The sequence below is a fragment of the Salmo salar genome, chromosome 20 (genome assembly GCF_965601325.2).
Source record: "Salmo salar chromosome 20, fSalSal1, whole genome shotgun sequence".
Taxonomy (NCBI): domain Eukaryota; kingdom Metazoa; phylum Chordata; class Actinopteri; order Salmoniformes; family Salmonidae; genus Salmo; species Salmo salar.
In genome coordinates this window covers 14,852,240-14,877,191 of record NC_138310.1, presented here as the reverse complement: position 1 = coordinate 14,877,191, position 24,952 = coordinate 14,852,240, and the positions used below count along the sequence as shown (strand labels likewise).

At 47.1% G+C, this 24,952-nt stretch overlaps 1 protein-coding gene across 2 annotated transcripts in view; it reads left to right on the top strand.

Annotated features, from left to right (window-relative positions):
- The first annotated feature begins 1,677 nt into the window (after positions 1 to 1,677).
- Positions 1,678 to 24,952, top strand: part of LOC106580081 (proprotein convertase subtilisin/kexin type 5) — a 40,339-nt gene continuing 17,064 nt past the window's right edge. Inside the window, exons 1-9 of one of the 2 annotated variants that reach the window (XM_082966221.1) lie at positions 1,678 to 2,276; positions 7,522 to 7,626; positions 9,777 to 9,923; positions 15,257 to 15,400; positions 16,677 to 16,753; positions 18,751 to 18,839; positions 19,062 to 19,234; positions 21,353 to 21,565; positions 24,220 to 24,320. In XM_082966221.1, the coding sequence (XP_082822347.1) occupies positions 2,097 to 2,276; positions 7,522 to 7,626; positions 9,777 to 9,923; positions 15,257 to 15,400; positions 16,677 to 16,753; positions 18,751 to 18,839; positions 19,062 to 19,234; positions 21,353 to 21,565; positions 24,220 to 24,320 (1,229 nt within the window). In that variant the 5' untranslated portion in view covers positions 1,678 to 2,096. The remainder of the gene's footprint in view (positions 2,277 to 7,521; positions 7,627 to 9,776; positions 9,924 to 15,256; positions 15,401 to 16,676; positions 16,754 to 18,750; positions 18,840 to 19,061; positions 19,235 to 21,352; positions 21,566 to 24,219; positions 24,321 to 24,952) is intronic. The other variant, XM_014160700.3, reaches the window with a different exon arrangement.

The following is a 24,952-nucleotide window of genomic DNA, read 5'->3' as shown; positions in this document are numbered from 1 at the left end:
CAGTGGTGGATGTAGGCTATAGCGGCGTCTCAGTGATGGATGTAGGCTATAGCGGCGTCTCAGTGGTGGATGTAGGCTATAGCGGCGTCTCAGTGGTGGATGTAGGCTATAGCGGCGTCTCAGTGGTGGATGTAGGCTATAGCGGCGTCTCAGTGGTGGATGTAGGCTCGACCTTGCACATTTCAATGAACTCGAGCAGGAATGTACGCAGGAATGCCGATGTTTGTTGTCACTCGCTACTGCTCTCTCAGATGCTGTCGACAAAGATGTTTTGTGAGGTTCACACGGTTCATTCCCGAATGAGGGGGCTGGATTTGGCCCCACAGCAGTGAGGCCGCACAGAGAATATGGGGGGGGGGGGGGGGGGGGGGGGGTCGTGAGCTGGGTAGTTGATTTCGTTCTCAAATCATTGCTTGTTTTTTCTCCTTTCAATGCTTTAGATTACAAGTCCGTCTCTGCACTGAATGCTCGCGGTCATGGGGTGTTTTGGTTCCTTTCATCTCATTTTGGAGGACCGTGAGATATTCTTGTCCCCCGCTTGTTGTTAGATTTGACAGCGGGGTCCATTCACCAAGAAATTGGCCGCAATTAGAGCAATTATGCTGATTTGCTACTTGTGTTTGAGGCGGAACACAGATTTTCTGTGTGCACTGTCCCTGGCTTGCTGCGGAGTTACTCCAAGCAACCGCTATGAAAACAAAAACCTAGCAATCAGTAGGCCTCAAATTGGCCGACAAATAACGCCAACCTCAATAATGACACCATTAGCCTACTACCGTGACAAATGTTAGTGGATTGTAGTCTACTGTGCAACATCTTTAACGAAGTTGAACACTGATGAGATAGGTGGCAGCAATAATTAGTTATTACTTGCTTGGGATCTTCATGATAACAATCTACACAAGGGATTTTCACAATTTCCATCTTGTCTTTTAAGCTACGGGCCTAATAAGCCCAGCCCAGTGCGTAAAATGTTGTTGTCCCTATTTTGTGGGCAGAAATCATTTGTAACAACTTAAATAGTTAGGCCTACAAAGTAACAAAGTTTGGCACATTGTTCCAAATCACACTAACCCCGCCTGCAATATTCTGATATATCAAGCATTTAGCAAATAACAATAGTTTTTATTAGCCCTATTCAAACGGGCAAATACGGGCAAAGTCTCTCAGTCATAGATACAGTATCTGATAGACCATCTTGAGAACCTAATTGGGTGTGCCTTTAAGACCCAGCAGAGCTCTGGCAGCACCAAGGGTTATGCTGCATTTGTAACCAAGTGGAAAGTGGGATTTTACAACATATGACTGGAAAACATTCATTTGAACGGCCCTCCAATTGGTAATTACTAGTGGGAAAGTCGTCTATCATCCCTGAGCTCAGACTTCTCCCACACATGCTGACCTCACCTACTAAGGAAATTACCTCGATAACAGCATTTTCGGCAGTTAAACATAACAAAACATTATTTATACAAAGCAATCTATTAATATGTTTTTTTTAACTATATAATGTGTTACAACCCAGAGCACTGTATATAAGCATGATAGCTATACTTTTAGTTCATAGTTGACGCAGTTTGTTGGCCATAGCCTATCGGCGTTTCTCAACGAGTTCAAAGCACATGAAAGTATCCAACTGGTATTCACGAAATCAATTGGTACATTTCCATCTCCCAATTGGTTACGAACGCAGCATTAGTCGTTCTTACTCTTCAGAGTGTCGCTCGTTTTTTTCGCCACTGTAAAGGGAGAATGAGAACCAACATCCGAGTTCTGGGTGAAAGAAATTAACCCAGAGCACTGTATTCAGACCACAGATTCAGCCATATTATCCTCACTGCTGCTACCGAGAAATACTCAGACAAACGCAAACTTCGAACTCTCCATGCACGCGGAGAACACAGAACAGGACCGTCTAACGGGCTTTTGAGGCATTTTCGGTTTCCGTTTTTTTCTTTCCTTGCGTGTAGTCTATGTGGAGCGAACAGTTATACGATCATCTTGCTTGCACTGCCTGCGGCGAGAAGAGAAGTTTGGTTGTTTGCCTAGTCGGAAGGGGGACACACGGGAGGCTTGGGGGGAAAAAGTAGTGGAAGATGGTTTGGAACGCCGCTTTGAGAATAGTCTTGATGTGCATCCTGGCGCTCTTGCTCGGTTTTACGTCTGTCCGGTGCAAAGCTCGGATTTACACCAACCATTGGGCTGTACGGATAAACGGGGGACACGACATCGCTGATCGGATAGCGGGCAAATATGGTTATAAGAATATGGGACAGGTATGTTTGTGGTTCTTAATTAAAGTTCTATATTTTCAAATAACTTTCAAAATGACTTTCAAAATCCAAATCCTGCACTAGTGTTTTTCTTTGATAAATATAACGTATTTTAATATTGAACCGTGGTGTTTCGTTGTCACTCGGCTTGAAGTTCAAATGTCAAGGTTAGCCACCGGGCCCCGGGGACACAGTGGAGAGTCCTCCCACAGGGCCAGCCCGAACGCGCTACCTTCATTCTTATGTGCCTTGATTGAAACTTGACCCCCGGATAGTATCTGGTTTGTGTATGTGTGTGTCGGGGATCAGCCTATCACCAACGGGACAGACAATGACAGAATGAAGGGGGAGTGTAGTCATTAGGCTCCACAACGGTGGAATAACAGGTGCCCCACACGCAACAGTTACTGTCTAGTATTTCATGGTTCAAAGTAATAACGGTCTGCCTGAAAAAAATCACATTTCAAATAAAATGTTTGGAAGTGTATTCGTCACATGCTTCGTAAACAACATGTGCGGACAAGCAGTGAAACGCTTATGGCCCTTCCCAACAATGCAGAGAGAAAGAAAATGGAGAAATACAAGAAAATGTTAAACGCTTCGTAATAGATACGCAATGAGTAACGATAACTTCGCTATACACTAGGTACCAGTACTGAGTCGATGTGCAGGGATACGAGATGGGTAGATATACTACATGACCAAAAGTATGTGGACATTTCTTCAAATGAGTGTATTCTGCTATTTCAGCCAAACTCGTTGCTGATAGGTGTATAAAATCGAGCACACAGCCATGCACTCTCCATAGACAAACATTGGCAGTAGAATGGCCGTACTGAAGAGCTCAGTCACTTTCAACGTGGCACCGTCATAGGATGCCTCCTTTCCAACCGTGTGCTGAAGCGTGTAAAAATGGTCTGTCCTCGGTTGAAACACTCGCTACCGAGTTCCAAACTGCCTATGGAAGCAACTTCAGCGCAATAACTAATAACTGTTTGTCGGGAGCTTCATGAAATGGGTTTCCACGGCCAAGCAGCCGCACACAAGCCTAACATCACCATGCACAATGCCAAGAGTCGGCTGGAGTGGTGTAAAGCTCGCCGCCATTGGACTCTGGAGCGGTGGAAATGTGTTCTTTTGGAGTGATGAATCACACTTCCTCATCTGGAAGTCCAATGGATGAATCTGGGTTTGGCGGATGCCAGGAGAACTCTTCCTGCCCCAATGCATAGTTTGGTGGAGGAGGAATAATGCTCTGGGGCTGTTTTTCATGGTTTGGGCTCCTTAGTTCCAGTGTTGGAAAATCTTAACACTACAGCATACAATGACATTCTAGATGATTCTGTGCTTCCAACTTTGTGGCAACAGCTTGGGGAAGGCCCTTTCCTTTTTCAGCATGACGATGCCCCGTGCACAAAGCGAGGCCCATACATAAATGGGTTGTTGAGATTGGTGTGGAAGAACTTGACTGGTCTGCAAAGAGCCCTGACCTCAACCCCATCGAACACCTTTGGGATGAATTGGAACGCTGACTGCGAGCCAGGCCTAATCGCCCAACATCAGTGCCCGATCTCACTAATGCTCTTGTGGCTGAATGGAAGCAAGTCCCCGCAGCAATGTTATAATGTCTAGTCAGCCTTCCCAGAAGAGTGGAGGCTGTTATAGCAGTAAGGGGAAGAACCTACTCCATATTAATGCCCATGATTTTGGAATGACATGTTCAACGAGCATGTGTCCGTATACTTATGGCCATGTTGTGTGTGTAAATATAACTAGGAATAAAATTGACGTATAGTAAACTGTAGCATCAGTACATCGCCTGGTATAGAGCTCCTGGGTGGCAGAGAGCTCGGCCGTACGCACTACCCACTGTAGCGCCTTGCGGTCGGATGCCAAGCAGTTGCCATACCAAGCCAGTCAAGATGCTCTCGATGGTGCAGCTGTAGAAATTTCCGGATCTGAGGGCCCATGCCAAGTCTTTTCAGCCTCCCTTCACCACTGTGTCGGTGTGTTTAGACCATGATAGGTCCTTAGTGATGTGGAACACAGAGGAACTGGAAGCTCTCAACCCGCTCCGCTATAGCCCTGTCGATGTGAATGGGGGCGTGCTCTGCTCTCCATTTCCTGTAGTCCACGATCAGCTCCTTTGTCTTGATCACATTGAGGGAGAGGTTGTTGTCCTGGCACCACACTGCCAGGTCTCTGACCTCCCTATAGGCTGTGTCATCGTCATCAGTGATCAGGCCTACCACCGTTGTGTCGTCTGCGAACTTAACGATGCTGTTGGAGTCGTGCACGGCCGTGTAGTTGTGGGTGGACAAGGGAGTACAGGAGAGGACTAAGCAAGCACCCCTGAGGGGCAGTATGCGAATCGGGGTGGGTCCAGGGTGTCTGGGATGATGCTGTTTTTGTGAGCCATGACCAGCCTTTCAAAGCATTTCATGGTTACAGATGTGCTACGGGGTGATAGTCATTTAGACAGGTCACCTTGGCGTTCTTGGGCACAGGGACTATGGTGGTCTACTTGAAACATGCAGGTCTTACAGACTGGGCCTGTTGAAACTGTCAGTGAAGACACCAGCTGGTCAGCATCAGCGCGTGCTCTATCCACGATTGAAAGCCATACTATGTATTCTGACAGGTTGAAAAGGAGTATCGTAGACTAGCAGGGTCATCCAGCCCTCAACCCCCCACCGCCACCCTTTCTCCCTAGTTATATAGTGGTAATTTACCCCCTCTCCCCCACCCTCTCCTTTATGAGAATCACACAGTTTTTGCTTTTGTCATTATGGAGTATTGTGTGTAGATTGATGAGGGAAAAATAAACAATTGAATCCATTTTAGAATAAGGCTTTAATGTAACAATGTGGAAAAAGTCAAGAGGTCTGAATACTTTCCGAAGGCTCTGTAGGCTACCTGCTGTTGCCTTGTCTTCCACGTTCTGACAGTGATGCGGTCAAAGCTTGACCTCTGGGTCTATGACAAATTCCACTGTAACAGTTGACGCTGGGCCTTTTTTTTTCACTTTCAAATGTATGCCAAGCAAAAATCATTGTTTAACAAACCATACAACTACACTGTTCTTTCCATGACATGGACTGACCAGGTGAATCCTGGTGAAAGCTATGATCCCTTATTGATGTGACTTGTTAAATCCACTTCAATCAGTGTAGATGAAGGGGAGGAGACCAGTTAAAGAAGGATGTTTAAACCTTGAGCCAGTTGAGACATGGGTTGTGTATGTGTGCCATTGAGTGTGTTGGGCAAGACAAAAGAAGGACGCGCCTTTGTACGGGGTATGGTAGTAGGTGCCAGGCGCATCGCTTTGTGTAAAGAACTGCAACGCTGCTGTGTTTTTCAAGCTTAGTTTCCCGTGTTTATCAAGAGTGGTCCACCACCCACCATCCAGCCTACTTGACTCAACTGTAGGAGGTATTGGAGTCAACATGGGCCAGCATCCCCGTGGAACGCTTTCAACACCTTGTAGAGTCCATGCCCCGACGATTTGAGGCTGTTCTGAGGGCAAAAGGGGTTGGTATAACTCCATTTTAGGAAGGTGTTCTTAATGTTTGGTGTATCCTGTGTATATGCAGAAGTCTACTTTTAACAATTGCCACAGAACATTTGACTAAAACACATTTGCATTAGGAACAGCGCAGATGTAAAGTTTGGAAACAGAATGACAGTAAAATCTCCCTCAGTTATTTTATGTGACCACTTTTTCTAAAAACTTTGTTAAATATCAACTACAAAACTAAGTTTCAAAGACGTCTGCAGAAAGAATGGGGCGTCAGCAATGATACCTTGAGTTTGAAAAATCAATTTTGCGGTATTGAACTACAGTAAGCGAAGTGGATCAACACCTGGTAACAGAATTACGTCATGGGTCCTTGATCTGTATTAAACAGAAATGCATATGAACGTCATTCTTCAAAACATCCTCCATTGCACTGGCTATTATTCTATTAAGCTCCGCCCCCAAGCAAGACCAAATTTGGTTGGTCCGGACCAAATCTGTACCAATCATAGACGTCTATGTTTCATGTGTTTGGACAGCACAGTCCAGTAGTATATATTACATTATACACTCGACTCATGTGTGCTCTACTGTACTGAACTCTACCGTGCTGTATTTAACTATACTTTACTTTACTGTGCTCTACTGACTACGATTTCACATTGTGGCCAATTCAATTGCAGTCATTTTGTTACAGCTTTTCGGATTTGGTAACAGAGTGACGCGTTTTTAATCACTTAATAATTCATAAACAAAATGATCAGATAAAAACACCGACTATTTGTCTCTGTCTTGTTTAGGAGGTTTGTGTTTCCCGTCAAACTCGGTTGCCGTTTTTTTACTTCCTTAAGGGCCAAATAAATAAATGTTTTCATATTTCTGTCTCATTTCCATTCATAATGCCACCTCCTGATGTCTTCTTGGTACATAACCAGTGAATGCATCTGAAATTCCAACCTAATTCACACCAGGTGTTGCATCAAAGCGGGGACCGATAGAAGCTGTTTTTCAGTCTATCTCAAGGCCATCAGACTGTTAAACAGCCATCACTAACATTGAGTGGCTGCTGCCAACATACTGACTCAACAACAGCCACTTTTAATAATGGAAAAATTGATGTAATCAATTTATTACTAGCCACTTTATATATAATGTTTACTTACCCTACATTACTCATCTCTTATGTATATACTGTACGCTATACCATCTACTGCATCTTGCCATCTGATGTAATTAAATGTATCACTAGCCACTTTAAACAATGCCACTTTATATGTTTTCATAACCTACATTACTCATCTCATATGTATATACTGTAATCTATACCATATACTGCATCTTGCCATCCTGATGTAATGTATCACTAGCCACCTTAAACAATGCTGCTTTATATGTTTTCATACCCTACATTACTCATCTCATATGTATATACTGTACTCCATACCATCTATTAGATCTTGCCTATGCCGTTCGGCCATCACTCATTTCTATATTTGTATGTACATATTCGTATTCATTCCTTTACACTTGTGTGTAAAAGGTAGTTGTTGTGAAATTGTTAGGTTATGTTACTTGTTAGATATTACTGCATGGTCGGAACTAGAAGCACAAGCATTTCGCTACACTTGCATTAACACCTGCTAACCATGTGTATGTGACAATTTGATTTGACCATTTCGGATGCAACCAGTGTGTTTACTGTAGACTGATGGCGTGTGTTTTCCTCGGCAGATTGGCGACCTGAAGGACCACTATCACTTCTTTCACAGCAGGACCATCAAAAGATCGACGCTGTCCAGTCGCGGTGGCCACAGCTTCATCTCGATGGAGCCCAAGGTAAGCCTGTCACGATCGCCACCTCAGCGTTCGCGGGCCTCCCAGACTGGTCATCGACACCCGCCTGCATTGTTGAATAAGTCTCACAGCACTGCCGTTGGTCTTGCCCTGATGATGCGTACAGTCCAGGGCACAATTGTAGTTCAGCACGCCGCCGAAAAGTCGACCAACCGTAGTGCTGCTGAGCATAGCTGTCAGCAATGTGAGATGTATTATACTCGCTTGAAACATTGGCCGTTTTGAACATATTCCACAATACTCCCCTCGGGGCAGGAGGCAGTTTGGCATTGACAGGCGTCACGGAGGGGGGAGAGAGAGCGCAGTGTTCTCTTTGCCCGTCTTCTTCCTCTGGTTTCTCTTCTGTGTGAGGGGTTGACAGGAAGGAGATGTGTAAATGATGTCAGCTGGCCCTGCAGTCTGAGCTGGGAGTCTGTCTGTTCAGGGATCAGTGTCCTATCATTCTGATGCCAGTCTCATTTTGGGCAGGACTCTCATCATGGCTGCTCTGGACTCAGTCTTTGTAGTGGGTTATTTAACTAATCACATTGTTATGCTTAGTTGTATAATGCCAGTCATCTCTGTGTGTTTGTGTGAGAGTCCGGTGGGTGTAGCAGGCACGCCTTGTGTGTGTGCGTTGTGCGGTCTACCTGTTGGCACACAGGTCTCCGTGGCTTGGAGAAGAGGTGCTAGAGTGTGACCTCGCCCCGGGGACCTTTTTACCCTATTAAAAAAAATATCTAATATCTGTTTTTATTTAGCAGACGCTCTTATCCAAAGCGACTTACAGTAGTGAGTGGATGCATTTTCATACCCACAACCCTGGCATTGCACGCGCCGTGCTCTACCAACAAGACTTCCTCAAAGTAATCACTGATTTCTAACAGATTTGGATAGGCAAGGACCCCATCACTTCTACTTATACTTTCATGTCAGATCAGTGATCCCTTCAAGGAAGCGAGAAACGAAGGAAGTCTGCATTACAAACGTCTGACTTCAACTGGCGCTCCTGCTGTACGGCTGGCCCTTTTGGATCCTGGTTGCCCTTGGTTACTGACCCAGTCAGTGAGAGAGGCAGAGACTGCAATAGAGAGAGCCACCTGCAAACCCTTAAGAAGGGGCAAAGCAGAAGCAGTTGTATTTCAAAAGCCCCCAGTCCAGTTCACCATCTGAAGGAAGAGGGAGAGATCCGGTTCCTCTCCCTCTTAGTTCACTCTCAAGTCAGTGGTGGGAGCTGGTGGATGACTGGCTGCTGGGGTCAGACCTCCTGGCCAGGTGACTGTCTGAGGACTGTTGCGTAAGGCTTACCACTCGTCATGCACAACACACGGACATAGACATGGTGTAGACAGGCAGACGGAGAGACACACACACACACACACACACACATGCTGATGGCTCTGCTGTTCCGAGCTTAGTGAGGTGTGTAAGCTGTTACTTTGAACCTGATGTTAATGACAGAGTAAAATGAGCAGAGACTTGTGCCTCTGCTGTCTTGTCTTCGCACCAGTCTGATCGCCCGCCATCACTGTTACATTTGTATTTGTTCTTTCTTTCCATTTTAGACTTCATAACTACATCCTAGGTGTCCCCCACCCCCCTCTATCTTTCTGCCTGTGTTTTTCTTGGTCTACCCCATCGCTCTCTTTTCTCCATTTTTTGTTGTTGTTTTTCTCTCCTCCGCTCTCTGGAGAAACGGACAGATTTTCCCTCTGATATGATTGTCTACTTCACTACCCTTGTGCAAAAGTGAGATGCAGCAGTCATTTATGTAGCTACATAAACTATAGGGCTCTAATCTGGCCAGGTTTGAGATTTCCTTGTCCGTCCATCCCGATTTCGAAATCAGAAAAAATCCTACCCATTGCTCCCAAATTTCTGAGATGAGCCAAGGAATTCTGTGAAATAAATCCATTAGGTTTGAGAGATTTGATGTGATTTTGTGTGTGTGTGTGTGTGTGCGCGCATATGCATATGTGCACACTTGTCTGTCTGCCAGTGTTTTACTTTAATGTATTTCTCCACACATATTCCTCCATCTCTCATTGTCCACTCAAAACATGCTTGCCCATAATCCCTTTGTATTCCTGTTCAGCGATTTGTTGTTTGATATTGTTTTTACTCACTGTCCAATGGTATGCCCTCTGCTTTAGGTGGAGTGGATTCAGCAGCAGGTGGTGAAGAGGCGGATCAAGAGGGATTACAAGGCGGCCCCTCACCCTCTCTCCAGCCCCGCCCAGACTAGCCCCGCCCAGTCCATCTTCTTCAACGATGCCAAGTGGAGCAGTATGTGGTACATTGTGAGTATGCAGATCAGGCCAAACCCCAGGACTCAGGGTCAAGGGTCACTGGACTCACCACCACCCTGACCCACTTAATGGAGAGTCCACTCGGTGTGTGTGAGAGTGAATCTTGGGTGTAGTGCGGCTAAGGGTGTAGTGCGGCTAATGTCTAGACATCTTCTCACACCTTTTATAATGACGCAGAGAGGATTTAAATGCATACAGCAGTGTGAGATGACTCCATCTAGACTGCACAAGCTATGCAGCTCTACACAGAAAGAATACTTCACTCACTTGTGGCTGTTAGTCACATCCACATATAAATCATTACTCCCTTACGTTTTGTGCAGTTGGTAAGCTCTCCGGTCTTTTTCTCTTCTTCTGGATTCTGTCAATGGTTAACTTGGCAAAGATAAAGCCAGTACTTTGACTTTAGCGCTTCCACGTATCTGTCCAGTTTCGTAATCGGTTATAATCAGTCATGAGTGTTTCCTGTTTATGTATGAGATTTACTAGTCTGTTGACGTTTGTTCACCTGGACATTAGTCTACAACTGACTTTCTCCATCCATCTCTGGACCTATTTAAAAACGGTTAAAATGCTTCTGTTCCTTCCTCTCCTCTTTGGACTAATAACTTATCTAGCATGATTGGACAGGTTAAAGCAAGAATTCCAGTTCATAGCTTTCACCAGTCCAAAAAATGTCAGATCAATGATTACTTCAAAGAACGGAGGAGGGAAAGTTGCATTTTCAAAGGATTCGAACAGGGCCTATGTCTATGGAATCAATCAACCAATCAAATGTATTTATAAAGCCCTTTTTACATCAGCAGGTGTCACAAAGTGCTATACAGAAACTCAGCCTAAAACCCCAAAACAGCAAGCAATGCAGAAACCTAGAGGGGAACCAGGCTCTAAGGGGTGGCCAGGTGCCGGGTGGAGATTATAACAGTACATGGCCAAGATGTTCAAACGTTCATAGATGACCAGCAGGGTCAAATAATAATCAGTGGTTATAGAGGGTGCAACAGGTCAGAACCTCAGGAGTAAATGTCAGTTGGCTTTTCATAGCCGAGCATTCAGAAGTCGAGACAGCAGTTGCGGTAGCGGGAGTCGAAAACCGCAGGTCCGGGACAAGGTAGCACGTCCGGTGAACAGGTCAGGGTTCCATAGCCGCAGGCAGAACAGTTGAAACTGGAGCAGCAACACAACTAGTTGGACTGGGGACAGCCAGGAGTCATCAGGCCAGGTAGTTCTGAGGCCTGATCCTAGGGCTCAGGTCCTCCGGGAGTGGAGGAAGAGGGAGCATTAGAGGGAGCGTACTTAAATTCACACCGGACACCAGATAAGACAGACTGACCCTAGCCCCCCAGCAGATAGACTATTGCAGCACAGACACTGGAGGCTGAGAGGGGTGGGTCGAGGGACACTGTGGCCCCGTCCGATGATACACGCAGACAGGACCAACCAGGCAGGAAATAATTCCACCCACTGCCGAAGCACAGCCCCCACAGCACTAGAGGAATATCATCAACATATACCCTGGGATGAGGCTGTGTAGATCTCCTCCACCGCACCAGCCCGAGGAATCGCAAAACTGGACAGGAAGATCACGTCTGTGACTCAACCCACTCAAGTGATGCACCCCTCCTAGGCACGGCATGGAAGCGCACGATTAAGTCAGTGACTCAGCCCCCGTAATAGGGTCAGAGGCAGAGAATCCCAATGGAGAGAGGGGAGCCGGCCAGGCAGAGACATCAAGGGCGGTTCGTCGCTCTAGTGCCTTGCCGTTCACCTTCGCATCCCTGGGCCAGGCTACACTCAATCATAGGACCTACTGAGAGACAAGTCTTAAGTAAAGACTTACACTCGGTCTCGACATTTATCTCTCACATGGATAGGCACACCATTCCATAAAAATAGAGCTCTATAGGAGAAAGCCCTGCCTCCAGCTGTTTGCGTAGAAATTCTAGGGACAATAAGGAGGCCTGCGTCTTGTGACCATAGCATATGTGTAGGTATGTATGGCAGGACCAAATCGGAGTGATGGGTAGGAGCAAGCCCATGTAGTGCTTTGTAGGTAAGCAGGAAAACCTTGAAATCAGCCCTAGCCTTAACAGGAAGCCAGTGTAGAGAGGCTAGCACTGGAGTAATATGATCAAATTGTTTGGTTCTAGTCAGGATTCTAGCAGCCGTGTTTCGCACTAACTGAAATGTATTTAGTGCTTTATCTGGGTAGCTGGAGAGTAGACCATTGCAGTAGTCTAATCTAGAAGTGACAAAAGCATGGATTAACTTAAATGCATCATTTTTGGACAAAAGGTTGCTGATTTTTGCAAGGTTACGAAGATGGGGGAAAAAAGCTGTCCTTGATATATTATTGATATGTTTGTCAAAAGAGAGATCAGGGTCCAGAGTAACACCGAGGTCTTTCAGTTTTATTTGAGACGACTGTACAACCATCAAGATTAATTGTCAGATTTAACAGCAGATCTCTTTGTTTCTTGGGACCTAGAACTAGCATCTTTGTTTTGTCCGAGTTTAAAAGTAAAACATTTGCCGCCATCTTCCTTATGTCTGAAACACAGGCTTCCAGGGTAGGCAATTTTGGGGCTTCACCATGTTTCATCGAAATGTACAGCTGTGTATCATCCGCATAGCAGTGAAAGTTGCCATTTTTTCCGAATGACATCACCAAGAGGTAGAATATATAGTGAAAACAATGGTGGTCCTAAAACAGAACCTAGAGGAACGCCAAAACTTACAATTGATTTGTCAGAGGACAAAATATCCACAGAGACGAACTGATATCTTTTTGACAGATAATATCTAAACCAGGCAAGAACTTGTCAGTGTAGACCAATTAGGGTTTCTAATCTCGGCAAAATAATATGGTGATCGATGGTGTCAGTAAGGTCTAGGACCATGAGGACAGATGGAGAGCCTTGGTCTGACGCCATTAAAAGGTCATTTACCACCTTCATGAGTGCAGTCTGTGCTATGATGGGGTCTAAAACCAGACTGAAGCATTTCGTATACATTATTTGTCTTCAGGAAGGCAGTGAGTTGCTGCACAACAGCTTTTTCATTTTTTTAAGGAGGAATGGGAGATTCGATGTAGGATGATTTATTTATTTTTATAAAAAAAAAAAAAAATGTTTTTTTTTCGTGTCAAGGTGTGGCTTTTTCAAGAGAAGCTTTACTACTGCCATTTTTAGTGAGTTTGGTACACATCCGGTGGATAGGGAGCCATTTATTATGTTCAACATAGGAGGGCCAAGCACAGGAAGTAGCTCCTTCAGTACTTTAGTTGGAATAGGGTCCAGTATGCAGCTTGAGAGTTTAGAGGCCATGACTGTTTTCATGAATGTGTCAAGAGATACCGGATGAAATAACTTGAGTGTCTCCGTTGATCCTAGGTCCTGGCAGAGTTGTGCAGACTCAACTGAGCTTGGGAGAAATACGCAGATTCAAAGAGGAGTCCGTAATTTGCTTTCTAACGATCATGATCTTTTCATTGAAGAAGTTCATGAATTTATTACTGCTGAAGTGAATGCCATCCTTTCTTGTTGAATGCTGCTTTTTAGTTAGCTGTGGACAGTATCAAAATTAAATGTTGGATTGTTCTTATTCTCCTCAATTAGGTTGGAAGAATAGGAGGATCGAGCAGCAGGTATTACGCAAGGTTACATTTAGATCCTCAGTTAGGTGGTTAACCGATTTGTGTACCCCAACGTCCTTGAGTAGGTGGAGGGAGTCTGGAAGGGAATCTTTGGGTTGTCCGAGAATTTTATTGCATGGCTTTTGATCCAGGGTATGACTATGGCCATGAGTGGGTCCGGAGACATGTTGGACAAACCCCACTGAGTCGATGATTGCTCCGAAAGCCTTTGAGTGGGTCTATGTTTCAGTCATGCCAATCACATCAAGATTATGATCAGTGATTAGTTCATTGACTATGACTGCCTTGGAAGTGAGGGATCTAACATTAAGTAACCCTGTTTTAAGATGTGAGATATCACAATCTCTTTCAATAATGACAGGAATCGAGGAGGTCTTTATTCCAGTGAGAGTGCTAAGGCGAACACTGCCATGTTTTGTTTTTCTCACCGAGATTGAGGCACAGACACGGTCTCAATGGGGATAGCTGAGCTGACTACACTGACTGTGCTAGTGGCAGACTCCACTAACCTGGCAGACTGCACCCTATCTCATTAGAGGAGTTAGAGCCTTGTCTATGTTCATAGATAAGATGAGAGCACCCCTCCAGCTAGGATGGAGTCCATCACTCCTCAGCAGGCCAGTTGTGAGACTGCTGTAGAGCTCATCACTCCCCCTAACTGGGAGGAAGCCAAAGACAATTACTCGATGCCGACACATCTTTCTAGCTAATTTACAAGCTGAAGCTATGTTGCGCTTGGTGACCTCTGACTGTTTCATCCTAACATCGTTGGTGCCAACGTGGGTAACAATATCTCTATACTCTCTACACTCGTCAGTTTTAGCTTTAGCCAGCACCGTCTTTAGATTAGCCTTAACGTCGGTAGCCCTGCCCCCTGGTAAACAGTGTATGATCGCGGGATGATTATTTTTAAGTCTAATATTGTGGGTAATGGAGTCGCCAATGACTAGGGTTTTCAATTTGTCAGAGCTAATGGTGGAATGCTTCAGCAGCTCAGACCCCGTAAAGGGAGGAGGAGAGACCAGAGAAGGCTCGGCTTCTGACTCTGACTCGTTGCTTTAATGGGAGAACCGGTTGAAAGTTTCTGTCGGCTGAATGAGCGACACCGGTTGAGCATACCGACAGCATTTCTTTCCAGAAGCCTTGAGAAAATTGTCCGGCTGCGGTGACCGTGCGGGGGGATTAACACTACTGCTTGTAATTACTCGTGGCACAGCCGCTGTTTCATCCTTTCCTGCACTTAACCTTGCCTACACTTAACCTTGCCTAACGATTGCATCTGAAGCTGTGCTTGCAACACGGCTATCCTCACCATAAGGCGATCGTTCTCCTGTATATTATGAGTACAGCGACTGCAATTAGATGGCATAATGTTAATGTTACTACTTAGCTTTTTCGGCAGGTGGAGGTCCTGTAGAACCATGTCTAGATAAAACGTCCGGGGTGAAAAAGTTGAATGGAAAAAACTAAGACGCTGGTAAATGTATTAAAAGTAAAACATGAAATGTTTGGCAGATAGCCAAGTAGCAACAAGCAGCACAACAGCACGGAGACGCGCTGTTGCCACAACACAGATGTGGATCTTTGTTCCAGAATTATAACGACCACATAAGTGGGTTGCTAGTTTTGTTTCGGCACTATTCCAGTGACGCGTGTGTGTGTGTTTCAGCACTGTAACGATGACATCCATAACTGCCAGTCAGACATGAACATAGTGGGGGCGTGGAAGAGGGGCTACACGGGGAAAGACGTGGTTGTCACCATCCTGGATGACGGCATAGAGAGGAACCACCCTGACCTCATTCAGAACTACGTGAGTGTGTACTGTATGTTTGTGGGTGTATGTACACTGAGTGTGCAGAACATTAAGAACGCCTGCTCTTTCCCAGACATAGACCAGGTGATTCCAGGTGACAGCTATGATCTGTTATCAATTTCACCTGTTAAATCCGTGTAGATCAAAGGGAGGAGACATGTTAAAGCATGATTTTTTTTTTTTTAAACCTTGAGACAATTGAGTCATGGATTGCGTGTGTGCCATTCAGAAGGCGTGTTAACTGCAACGCAGCTGGCGCTTTCACGCTCAACATTTTCCAGTGTGTTTCAAGAATGGTCCATCACCCAAAGGACATCCAGCCTACTTGACTGTGGGAAGCATTGGCGTCAACACGGGCCAGCATCCCTGTGGAATGCTTTCGACACCTTATAGTGAAGGTGTTCCTAATGTTTTGTACACCCAGTGTATGTGTGTTTTGGAATGGGATATGTGTGTGTGTTTTGGAATGCGGTATGTGTGTGTGTTTTGGAATGCGGTATGTGTGTGTGTTTTGGAATGCGGTATGTGTGTGTGTTTTGGAATGCGGTATGTGTGTGTGTGTTTTGGAATGCGGTATGTGTGTGTGTGTTTTGGAATGGGGTGTGTGTGTGTGTGTGTGTGTTTTGGAATGGGGTATGTGTGTTTTGGAATGGGGTATGTGTGTGTGTGTGTGTGTTTTGGAATGGGGTATGTGTGTGTGTTTGTGTGTTTTGGAATGGGGTATGTGTGGGGGGGGGGGGGGGGGGGGGGTTGGAATGGGGTGTATGTGTGTGGGTTTTGGAATGGGGTGTATGTGTGTGGGTTTTGGAATGGGGTGTGTGTGTGGGGGGGTTGGAAGGTGTGTGTGTGTGTGTGGGGGGGGGGGGGGGGGGTTGGAATGGGGTATGTGTGTGTGTGTGGGGGGGGGGTTTGGAAGTGTGTGTGTGGGGGGGGGGGTTTGGAATGGGGTATGTGTGTGTGAGTGTGGGTTTTGGAATTGTGTGTGTGTGTGTGTGGGGGGGGGGGTTTGGAATGGGGTATGTGTGTGTGTGTGGGGGGGGGGGGGTTGGAATGGGGTATGTGTGTGTGGGTGTTTTGGAATGGGGGGGGGTGTGTGGGTTTTGAAATGGGGTGTGTGTGGGGGGGTGGGGGGTTGGAATAGGGTATGTGGGTGGGTGGGTTTTGGAATGGGGTATGTGTGAGTGTTGCATATTCATGCCATTGGCTGATTTCTGCTGCTCCGCCCTCGGTCATAAGAACACCATGATGGTGAAGGTATTTCCTCTGTTTCCAGGACAACCAGGCCAGTTATGATGTCAACGGGAATGACATGGACCCCATGCCCCGTTATGATGCCAGCAACGAGAACAAGTAAGATACCGGGTCACAGCATCGCTCTCCGCTGTGTGTGTGTGCGCTTGCTATCTGTATAGTTCTGTAGTAGTGTGGTGTGTGTGTGGAGAATTCTCCTCTGCCTGGGAGCCCTGTGTCCTGCGCCAGTTTGGCTGCCAAAATGCCCTGGCAAACCCTCAGTGCTCTGTTGTAGATTGTTTTCTTAAAGAGACAGGAGGTTTACTAGCCCACTGCTTTCTAGACAGATCAGGGTCTGCAATGCCTCACTCCCTCTCTCTCTCTCTGTCCCCCGCTGACTGGGGTTTGTTGAGAAGTCTGTCACAATAATGGGTACGTTCCAATGTCCATACTAGCATAGCGCTTAGAATGCATGGCCCAACTCATTGCTCTATTCTAGGCAGTATGCTGCTAGAGGGGATACTGGAACACAGCCGTTAGTGTGTTCCTGCTACCTAACGCTTACACACTACACGCTTTTCAGACCCATTCTGTATCTTTGCACTGTCCCAACTTGTCCAGTCTCCGATATCATATGAACGTAGAGGGGAACATAGAGGGGAACACCGTTTGTGAGAGGTTCTATGAAAGCGCCCCACTAACTGCTGATTCACTCCAGACGTCCCTATCCGATCCGTTTTGCGAGTACACTCGTTTGGTGGTAGGAGTTCCAATTTGCCCCAGCTTTATTTTATGACATGGTACTGATTTGAAGAAAGAGGACTCGCCACTTCTGATCCAGGCCAACCAAAGAGACCGGAATGGATTGGTTACAGTCCACTCTACCATCCCTTTCTTTTAAACCAGCAGTTTCACAGATGTTCAAAGTAAACGGACACTGAACTTGCATCCACTGTGTGTGTGTGTGTGTGTGTGTGTGTGTGTGTGTGTGTGTGTGTGTGTGTGTGTGTGTGTGTGTGTTTTTCCAGAGGAGAACATGCTGTTCTTTCCGCTTATTTCCTGTGTGAGGAACATATCTGCTGCTGAATTTGAACATTTCCATGTGATAGAATCTCTGCTATAATGTAGAAGTCCACTTCTATGGGCTGAACCAAGGAATCACCTTGATCCAGTCGTTGTGTCATTCACGTTGAACTTTAGTGGTCCTACAGATGGTGTGGTTCAGAGTGATGCGGAGCAGGCATGGAACAGAGATGGGCTGAGAGCACACGCACACACACACACACCACACTCCACACACGTACGCAGAGGAGACGCAGGCAACAGGCAGAACGTGGAGCTGTGTGAAGCCAGACGGAGCTAAAGGATTTGGATGTTCCCTACTATTTGTTTGCTATAGGGGAAGAGCTGTGCTGTGGAGGGAGGTTCTAGCCAGGTGATGGAATACAGTACAGTGGAAACCATAAGCTAGCGAGGGTGTTAGCGCCTGCCTGCCACGGGTTAGATGCTGGGTTTGCCATGACGGCAATCAGTGGCGACTCTGGGCCGCTTGGTCCAGATGTTCTCGGCATGAGGGCTGGTCGTGCCGAGCGAGAGAGTTTGCCTCTTCCTCCTCCTAAAAGACACTCTTGTTTGTTTGCTCTGGTCGTTGACCCTGGCCGATTGTCGCTACGGTCTGTGGCGGAATGTTACCCTTGTTTGTCGAGGGCTCGGGGACATGCAAAACATTTGTCTCTTTCACATTGTGAAAATATTTGAGGGCTCTATGTAACCCAGTGCAGCTGCCTCTGACAGCAGGGCCGTGTCCGTTACGCACCAAACTGAGGAAAACGGACTATAATACGTTTTCCATTGCATGCCCTTCTGAAGAAGACTCTGCTACTAGCCATGAGTAGGCCTGTTCCCCCAGACCGTAGTTTGAACGAAGTCTAACTCCACTTAGTTCTCCGCCATGCGTCTTTACCGGAACGTGCAGGGTGTCCGACGCTATCCTAACTGTTTGTGCATTCTTCAGTGTATCTGTTTACATATTTGTGTGAGTTTAATAAATGTGCGCTTGTAGGAGTGTGGAAATGTGTTTATGTGCGTAATGTAAAGTGTCCCTGCTCTCTCTTCAGGCATGGAACACGCTGTGCTGGGGAAGTTGCTGCATCTGCTAACAACTCCCATTGCACTGTGGGAATTGCCTACAACGCACGGATAGGGGGTGAGCGTTGGGTTTACGCTATGCATCTGGCATTGAGTGTGTGATGTAAACTGTGTGTACCAAATGTACTGTTTTTTTTCACTGTGTGTGTGTGTGTGTGTGTGTGTGTGTGTGTGTGTGTGTGTGTGTGTGTGTGTGTGTGTGTGTGTGTGTGTGTGTGTGTGTGTGTGTGTGTGTGTGTGTGTGTGTGTGTGTGTGTGTGTGTGTGTGTGTGTGTGTCAGGGGTGCGGATGCTGGATGGTGACGTGACGGACATGGTGGAGGCCAAGTCTCTGAGTCTGCAGCCGCAGCACATTGACATCTACAGCGCCAGCTGGGGTCCTGACGACGACGGCAAGACCGTGGACGGCCCCGCCTCCCTGGCAAGGCAGGCCTTCGAGAATGGCATCCGCATGGTGCATCTCACACACACACACAGTAGACATGCACATTAAGTATACACACTTATACCCACGATCAAAACACCAATTCGCTCTCAGAAGAAGACTGGGGCAAAGAATACACATTGACTTGGACAAATGCACGCAGTAACTCGGCGGCCAGAGTGTAATCAAAGCCTCGGGGACACTTCTGGACATTTGGATTAAAGCGCTTGGTCTGATTAGCATATTCATGTGCTGTATCCATATTCATGAGTGTTTTGTGGAGGTGGCTCAAAGGAAGAGCTTAGCCCAGGGGTTAAGTGGAGGGGAGTTGACTTCACAAGGTCGCTTGTGATGATGTCAGAGTGCCCTCTCCTTGCTGAGTCAGACATGCTGCTTACATTTTGATTAAAGAGAAAGTAAAACAATGGTTAGATTTTGGTGGTGGGTTACATACACTGAGTATTCAAAGCATTAGGGACACCCCCTTTGCCCTCAGAACAGCTTCAATTCGTCGGGGCATGGACTCTACGAGGTGACGAAAGCGTTCCACAGGGATGCTGGCCCATATTGAGTCCAATGCTTCCCATAGTTGTCAAGTCGGCTGGATGTCCTTAGGGTGGTGGACCATTCTTGATACACACAGGAAAACTGTTGAGCGTGAAAAACCCAGTGGTTCTTGACACTCAGACCGGTGTGCCTGGCACCTACTGCCATACCCCGCTCAAAGGCACTTACATTTTTTATCTAGCCCAGTCACCCTCTGAATGGTACACATACACAATCCATGTTTCAATTGTCTCGAGGCTTAAAAATCTTTCTTTAACCTGTCTCCTCCCCTTCATCTACACTGATTTCGAAGTGGATTTAACAAGTGACATCAATAAGGGTGGCAGGTAGCCTAGCGGTTAAGAGTGTTGGGCCGATAACTGAAAGGTCGCTGGTTTGAATCCCAGAGCCGACTGTGAAAAAATCTGCTGATGTGCCCTTGAGCAAGGCACTTAACCCTAATTACTCCTGTAAGTCGCCCTGGATAAGAGCTTCTATTTTAAAATGAAAATGAATAAATACATGTGAAGAGATCATAGCATTCACCTGGTCAGTTTGTCATGGAAAGAGCAGGTGTTCTTAATGTTTTGTATACCCAGTGTATGTCTTGGTTGTGCATGGAACAGAGTCTATTGGACTATTATGGCAGATGGTTGGAGGTGTGTGTGGCAGCACCGTGGCAGGTTGGCCTACGGAAAGGGGATGTGACAGGCTAGTGAGCGGGGAGACTGTGTAACCAGTTGGAAGGTAGGAGAACATGTATTAGCCCCTGTATATTTGTGAGATATTATTGACCGGTTTGGGAGAGGTGTGTGTTGCTGCTGTTAGGTTAGAGGGTGCAGGTCCCCCAGACCCAGCCCCCACACTCTCTTAGGTATCTTGAGCTAATTTTCTCGTAAACGTTTTTTTGGTTGTCGTTGTCTTTTTGTCTTTTTTTTTTTCTGTCTTCGTCGGTCCCTACCTGCTTTTTCACTCTCTCGCTCTCTTTGTCTTTCTCTGTTTGTCACTCTCCCTCTGTATCTCTCCCCTCCTTTCTCGCACAGCTCCTCCCTCCCTCCCTCCCTCCCTCCCTCCCTCCCTCCCTCCCTCCCTCCCTCCCTCCCTTCAAAGCTGGTCCCAGTTTTCCGTCAGCGTTTCGTCCTGTCTGATTCTTTCCTCACTCAGAGGGGCTTCTATCTCTTATCACTGGCTGACAGAGGCCTTTTGAAATGCTTCCCTCCACCTTTTATCGTGTGTGTGTGTGTGTGTGTGTGACAGTCAGACCTCAGAGCAGTAGGCTCCCTCCAGTTTCTCTGCCAATCATACACCAATAAAAACCCATATAAATAGAAATATGGCATTTTGGCATCATTGACTTTATTTGATTGGGGATGCCCGCTCAAGTAATTGTATTTCTATGTAGATATCTCTGTTTACTGAAGCTGTGTGATAGTCCTGCTCCATTAAGTCATTTGGGCTAATGTAATTCATGTGCTCATTCCCCTGCCACTGCTGCTGCACCTGCTATTACCATTTCAGCATCAGGTGGCGGAAGAACGTTTGTTCCCACGGGCAGGAAGTCCCGCCTCTGATCTAATTGACAATGATTTGATTTCCTGCCAGGGAAGGAAGGGGCGTGGCTCCATCTTTGTGTGGGCGTCAGGGAATGGCGGGCGGAGCCGGGACCACTGCTCCTGTGACGGCTACACCAACAGCATCTACACTATCTCCATCTCCAGCACCGCCGAGAGCGGACGCAAGCCCTGGTACCTGGAGGAGTGCTCCTCCACCCTAACCACCACCTACAGTAGTGGAGAGAACTACGACCGCAAGATAGTAAGTCTGTCTCTGAGAGAGAGAGAAACTGTGTAATTGGCTGTTCCTCCATTCTTACCACAACATACAGCAGCAGAGGGAAGAGCGAACTACGACTGTCTGATAGTTGAGGGGGGGGTGTGTGTGTGTGTGTGTGTGTGTGAGAGCTCTTGTGGCCCACACTCCGGAGACCTTCAGTCTGTCTTTGTAACGGCTGTGAGGGTCTATAGCAGGGTGGGATTGTATCAACACCACCAAGACCGAGGTGGTCTGCCAATGGAGCTAGCCCTCCACCCATCATGCCTGTTTTCACCAGTGAACACAAATCACTGGCAATAGTCCCGTCATTCAAATACCTGGGCAGCATCCTCTCGGAGGACTGCAGCATCGACCTCAATTCTAAACAGTATTAAGCATCAGCTGCCTTTGGGGAAACTCGGACGCAGGGTCTTCCAAAACAGGGATCTCCCCCTCCACACCAACGTCTCCGTCTATCAAGCCGTCTGCATCCACCACACTTCTTTACCGCTGTGAAGTCTAAGTCACTTACAGTCGCCACAACAAGCAGCTCGAGCCATTTCTACATAAGATGCCCGCAGCGCATCCTGGGAATCACCTTACTTTGACCAACTGCAAAAGTATGGAGGCCATGGTCACTCAAACACTGACTGCTGGCTTGGGCATGTCATTAGGATGTCTTGTTCGCGGAAGATCGTGTACGGCCGGCTACATCTTGGCCGGCGGTCTGTAGGGGGGTAGATGCAGCGCTACAAGGACCAGCTGAAGAAGTGCACCATCAAACCCACAGACCCGGAGGATGCCGCTGCCGACCGTTCCACCTGGCGGCAGCTCTGCCAGAGCGGTGTACAGAGGAGGAGAGGAGCACAAAGAAACAGTAAAAACAGCTCAGGAGACATACAACCATACCTGCCCTCGCCAACACGGACTGCGCATGCCCCGCCTGCGATAAAGTTTGTGGATCTCGGATTGGACTCTTCATTCACCCCAAAAATTCACTGTGAACTCAGAAGTGGAAGCCATCCTGGGATATGATGGACTACCCTAACGTAACGTGTGTGAGAGCGAGAGAGAGCACTAATGTGCTAATGCTGCTTTGTCATTTAGGCCGGCTAGATGGCATACGAACACGTAACTGATTCCTGTGTGGACAAACAAGCTTTGGTTGTTTTTAAAGCCCATGGCTTTTGAACCCAAGGCTGGGTGAATGAGGTCAGTGTGTCGGGGTCAAGCTGTGTGTCCTGGGCTAACCCCCTCCTACTCTCCACCGCTGGCCCAGGGTGCATCGGGACAGACAGTCATACAGACAGTGACTGTTGTCCCAGCTTGTCTGGCAGTGTTTCGCCACATTCCCAATATAGGTTATAGAGACCAAGCAGAGAGAGAAGGAGAGCAGTCACTAAGAACCAGCCAGGCCAGCGCTGCCCTCCAGAACAATGACCAGCACTCAACACACACGGTCATGCACACAATGTCCTACTCCAGGGCCTTTATTTGTAAAGCATATCAGGGTAGGAGTGCTGATCTAGGATCAGGTCCCCCCTGTGCATATGTATGTGATTTATTATGATCTAAAAGGCAAATCGATCCTAGATCAGCACTCCTACTCTGAGACGCTTAATGAATACAGCCCCAGATCCTCTACCAGCAGGACCCAGCTTTCTCAATCAAGCCTTCCTCCCTCACTGTGACCCAGATACAAGCTGGTTTCCCCATTCTAAGCCCTTTGGTGTCTTCAGTCCAACAACAGGGATATGTTGAGGCGTCTATAGATGGTCTTCCAGCTCTGAAGTGACCGGTCGGTCGGTCAGCAAGGGATCCCTTTGATGGCTTTTATTGTGACTGACTGGATTTGGCGCAAAACGCTAAGCTTTCTCCCGCCCTTGATATACTAAGTCCATGCAATGGGAACAGATGTTTTTTTTTTTTCAACTGCAATTTTTATTTGTTTTATTTTATTACTATTATATAAAAAAATATATAATAATTACCCCCTTTTTCTCCCCAATTTCGTGATTACGATCTTGTCTCATCGCTGCAACTCCCGAATGGGCTCGGGAGAGGCGAAAGTAGAGTCATGTGTCCTCATACATCGTTTTGCCAAATCGCACTTCTTAACACCCGCCCGCTTAACCCAGAAGCCAGCTGCACCAATGTGTCGGAGGAAACCCTGCTCAACTGACGACTGAAGTCAGCCTGCAGGCGCCTGGCCTGCCACAAGGAGTTGCTAGAGCGCAACGAGCCAAGTAAAGCCCCCCCCCCCCCCCCCCCCCAGCCAAACCCTCCCATAACCTGGACGACGCTGGGCCAATTGTGCGCTGCCCTATGGGACTCCCGGTCACGGCCGGTAATGACACCCCAGGCTGTAGTGACGCCGCAACACTGCGATGCAGTGTCTTAGATCGCTGCGCCACTCAGGAGGCACCTGGAAAAAAATATTTCCCTCCTTTCCACTCCCTGTGGTCCTCTTGGCTGGGAAATGATTTCCTGGGTACCTTCGGGAACAGCAGGGTAGTGCGTGTGTGTCATCTCTAGCATGGCAGCGTATCAAAGCTGGAATGTATGCAGTCTCAGGTGTGCCTCAATCTCCCCCTGATCCACAGGACTTAACCCTCCCTCCCCTCTCTTTCCATCCCCTCTTCTCCCTCCCGCTGTAGATCACCACAGATCTGCGGCAGCGCTGCACAGACAGCCACACAGGGACCTCGGCGTCTGCTCCTATGGCAGCTGGGATCATCGCGCTGGCCCTGGAGGCTAAGTAAGCTCCTTAACCTTAACTCAGGGATTCACTCGACTCTACCGGTGCACTGCAGTTAGTTCAGATCACCCAGCCAGTCAGTCAATCAATCCCATTGCTCACATTGCTTATCACAATTCTCTCCCGTTTTTTTTTCACTCTTTCTTTCTCTGCTCCACCCTCTCACTCACCCACACACACCAACTGCTCCGCACACACACTCGTCAAGCGGATCCGATTGGCCACAACTCTTTGAACGCTGCTGATGGTATCAGCGGTTATCTGGTAGAGGAAAGAGAGCTGGCCGACTTTGATAAACATATTTTTTCGAGCGGGGCTGAGAGCAGGTCTGCTCTGTCATTAGAAAGGCCAGCTTATCTTCCCCCTCCGCATCATATTACACCCGTATGTTTATACCATAATTACACTTCAGTCAGAACATGAGAGGAGACTCTCTGACATCAGCAGGGTTTGATGTCGGATCTGTGGGGACCAAACGAGCTGTGGGAATAGTTCCTGTGTGTGTGTGTGTGTGTGTGTGTGTGTGTGTGTGGCGCGCGCGTGTGTGCTATCCGGCAGCATTCAAATGATTTTAGGATGCCTGTGCCATGGCCTAGTTATTGCATAACATTAATGACAATGAAACATTTATA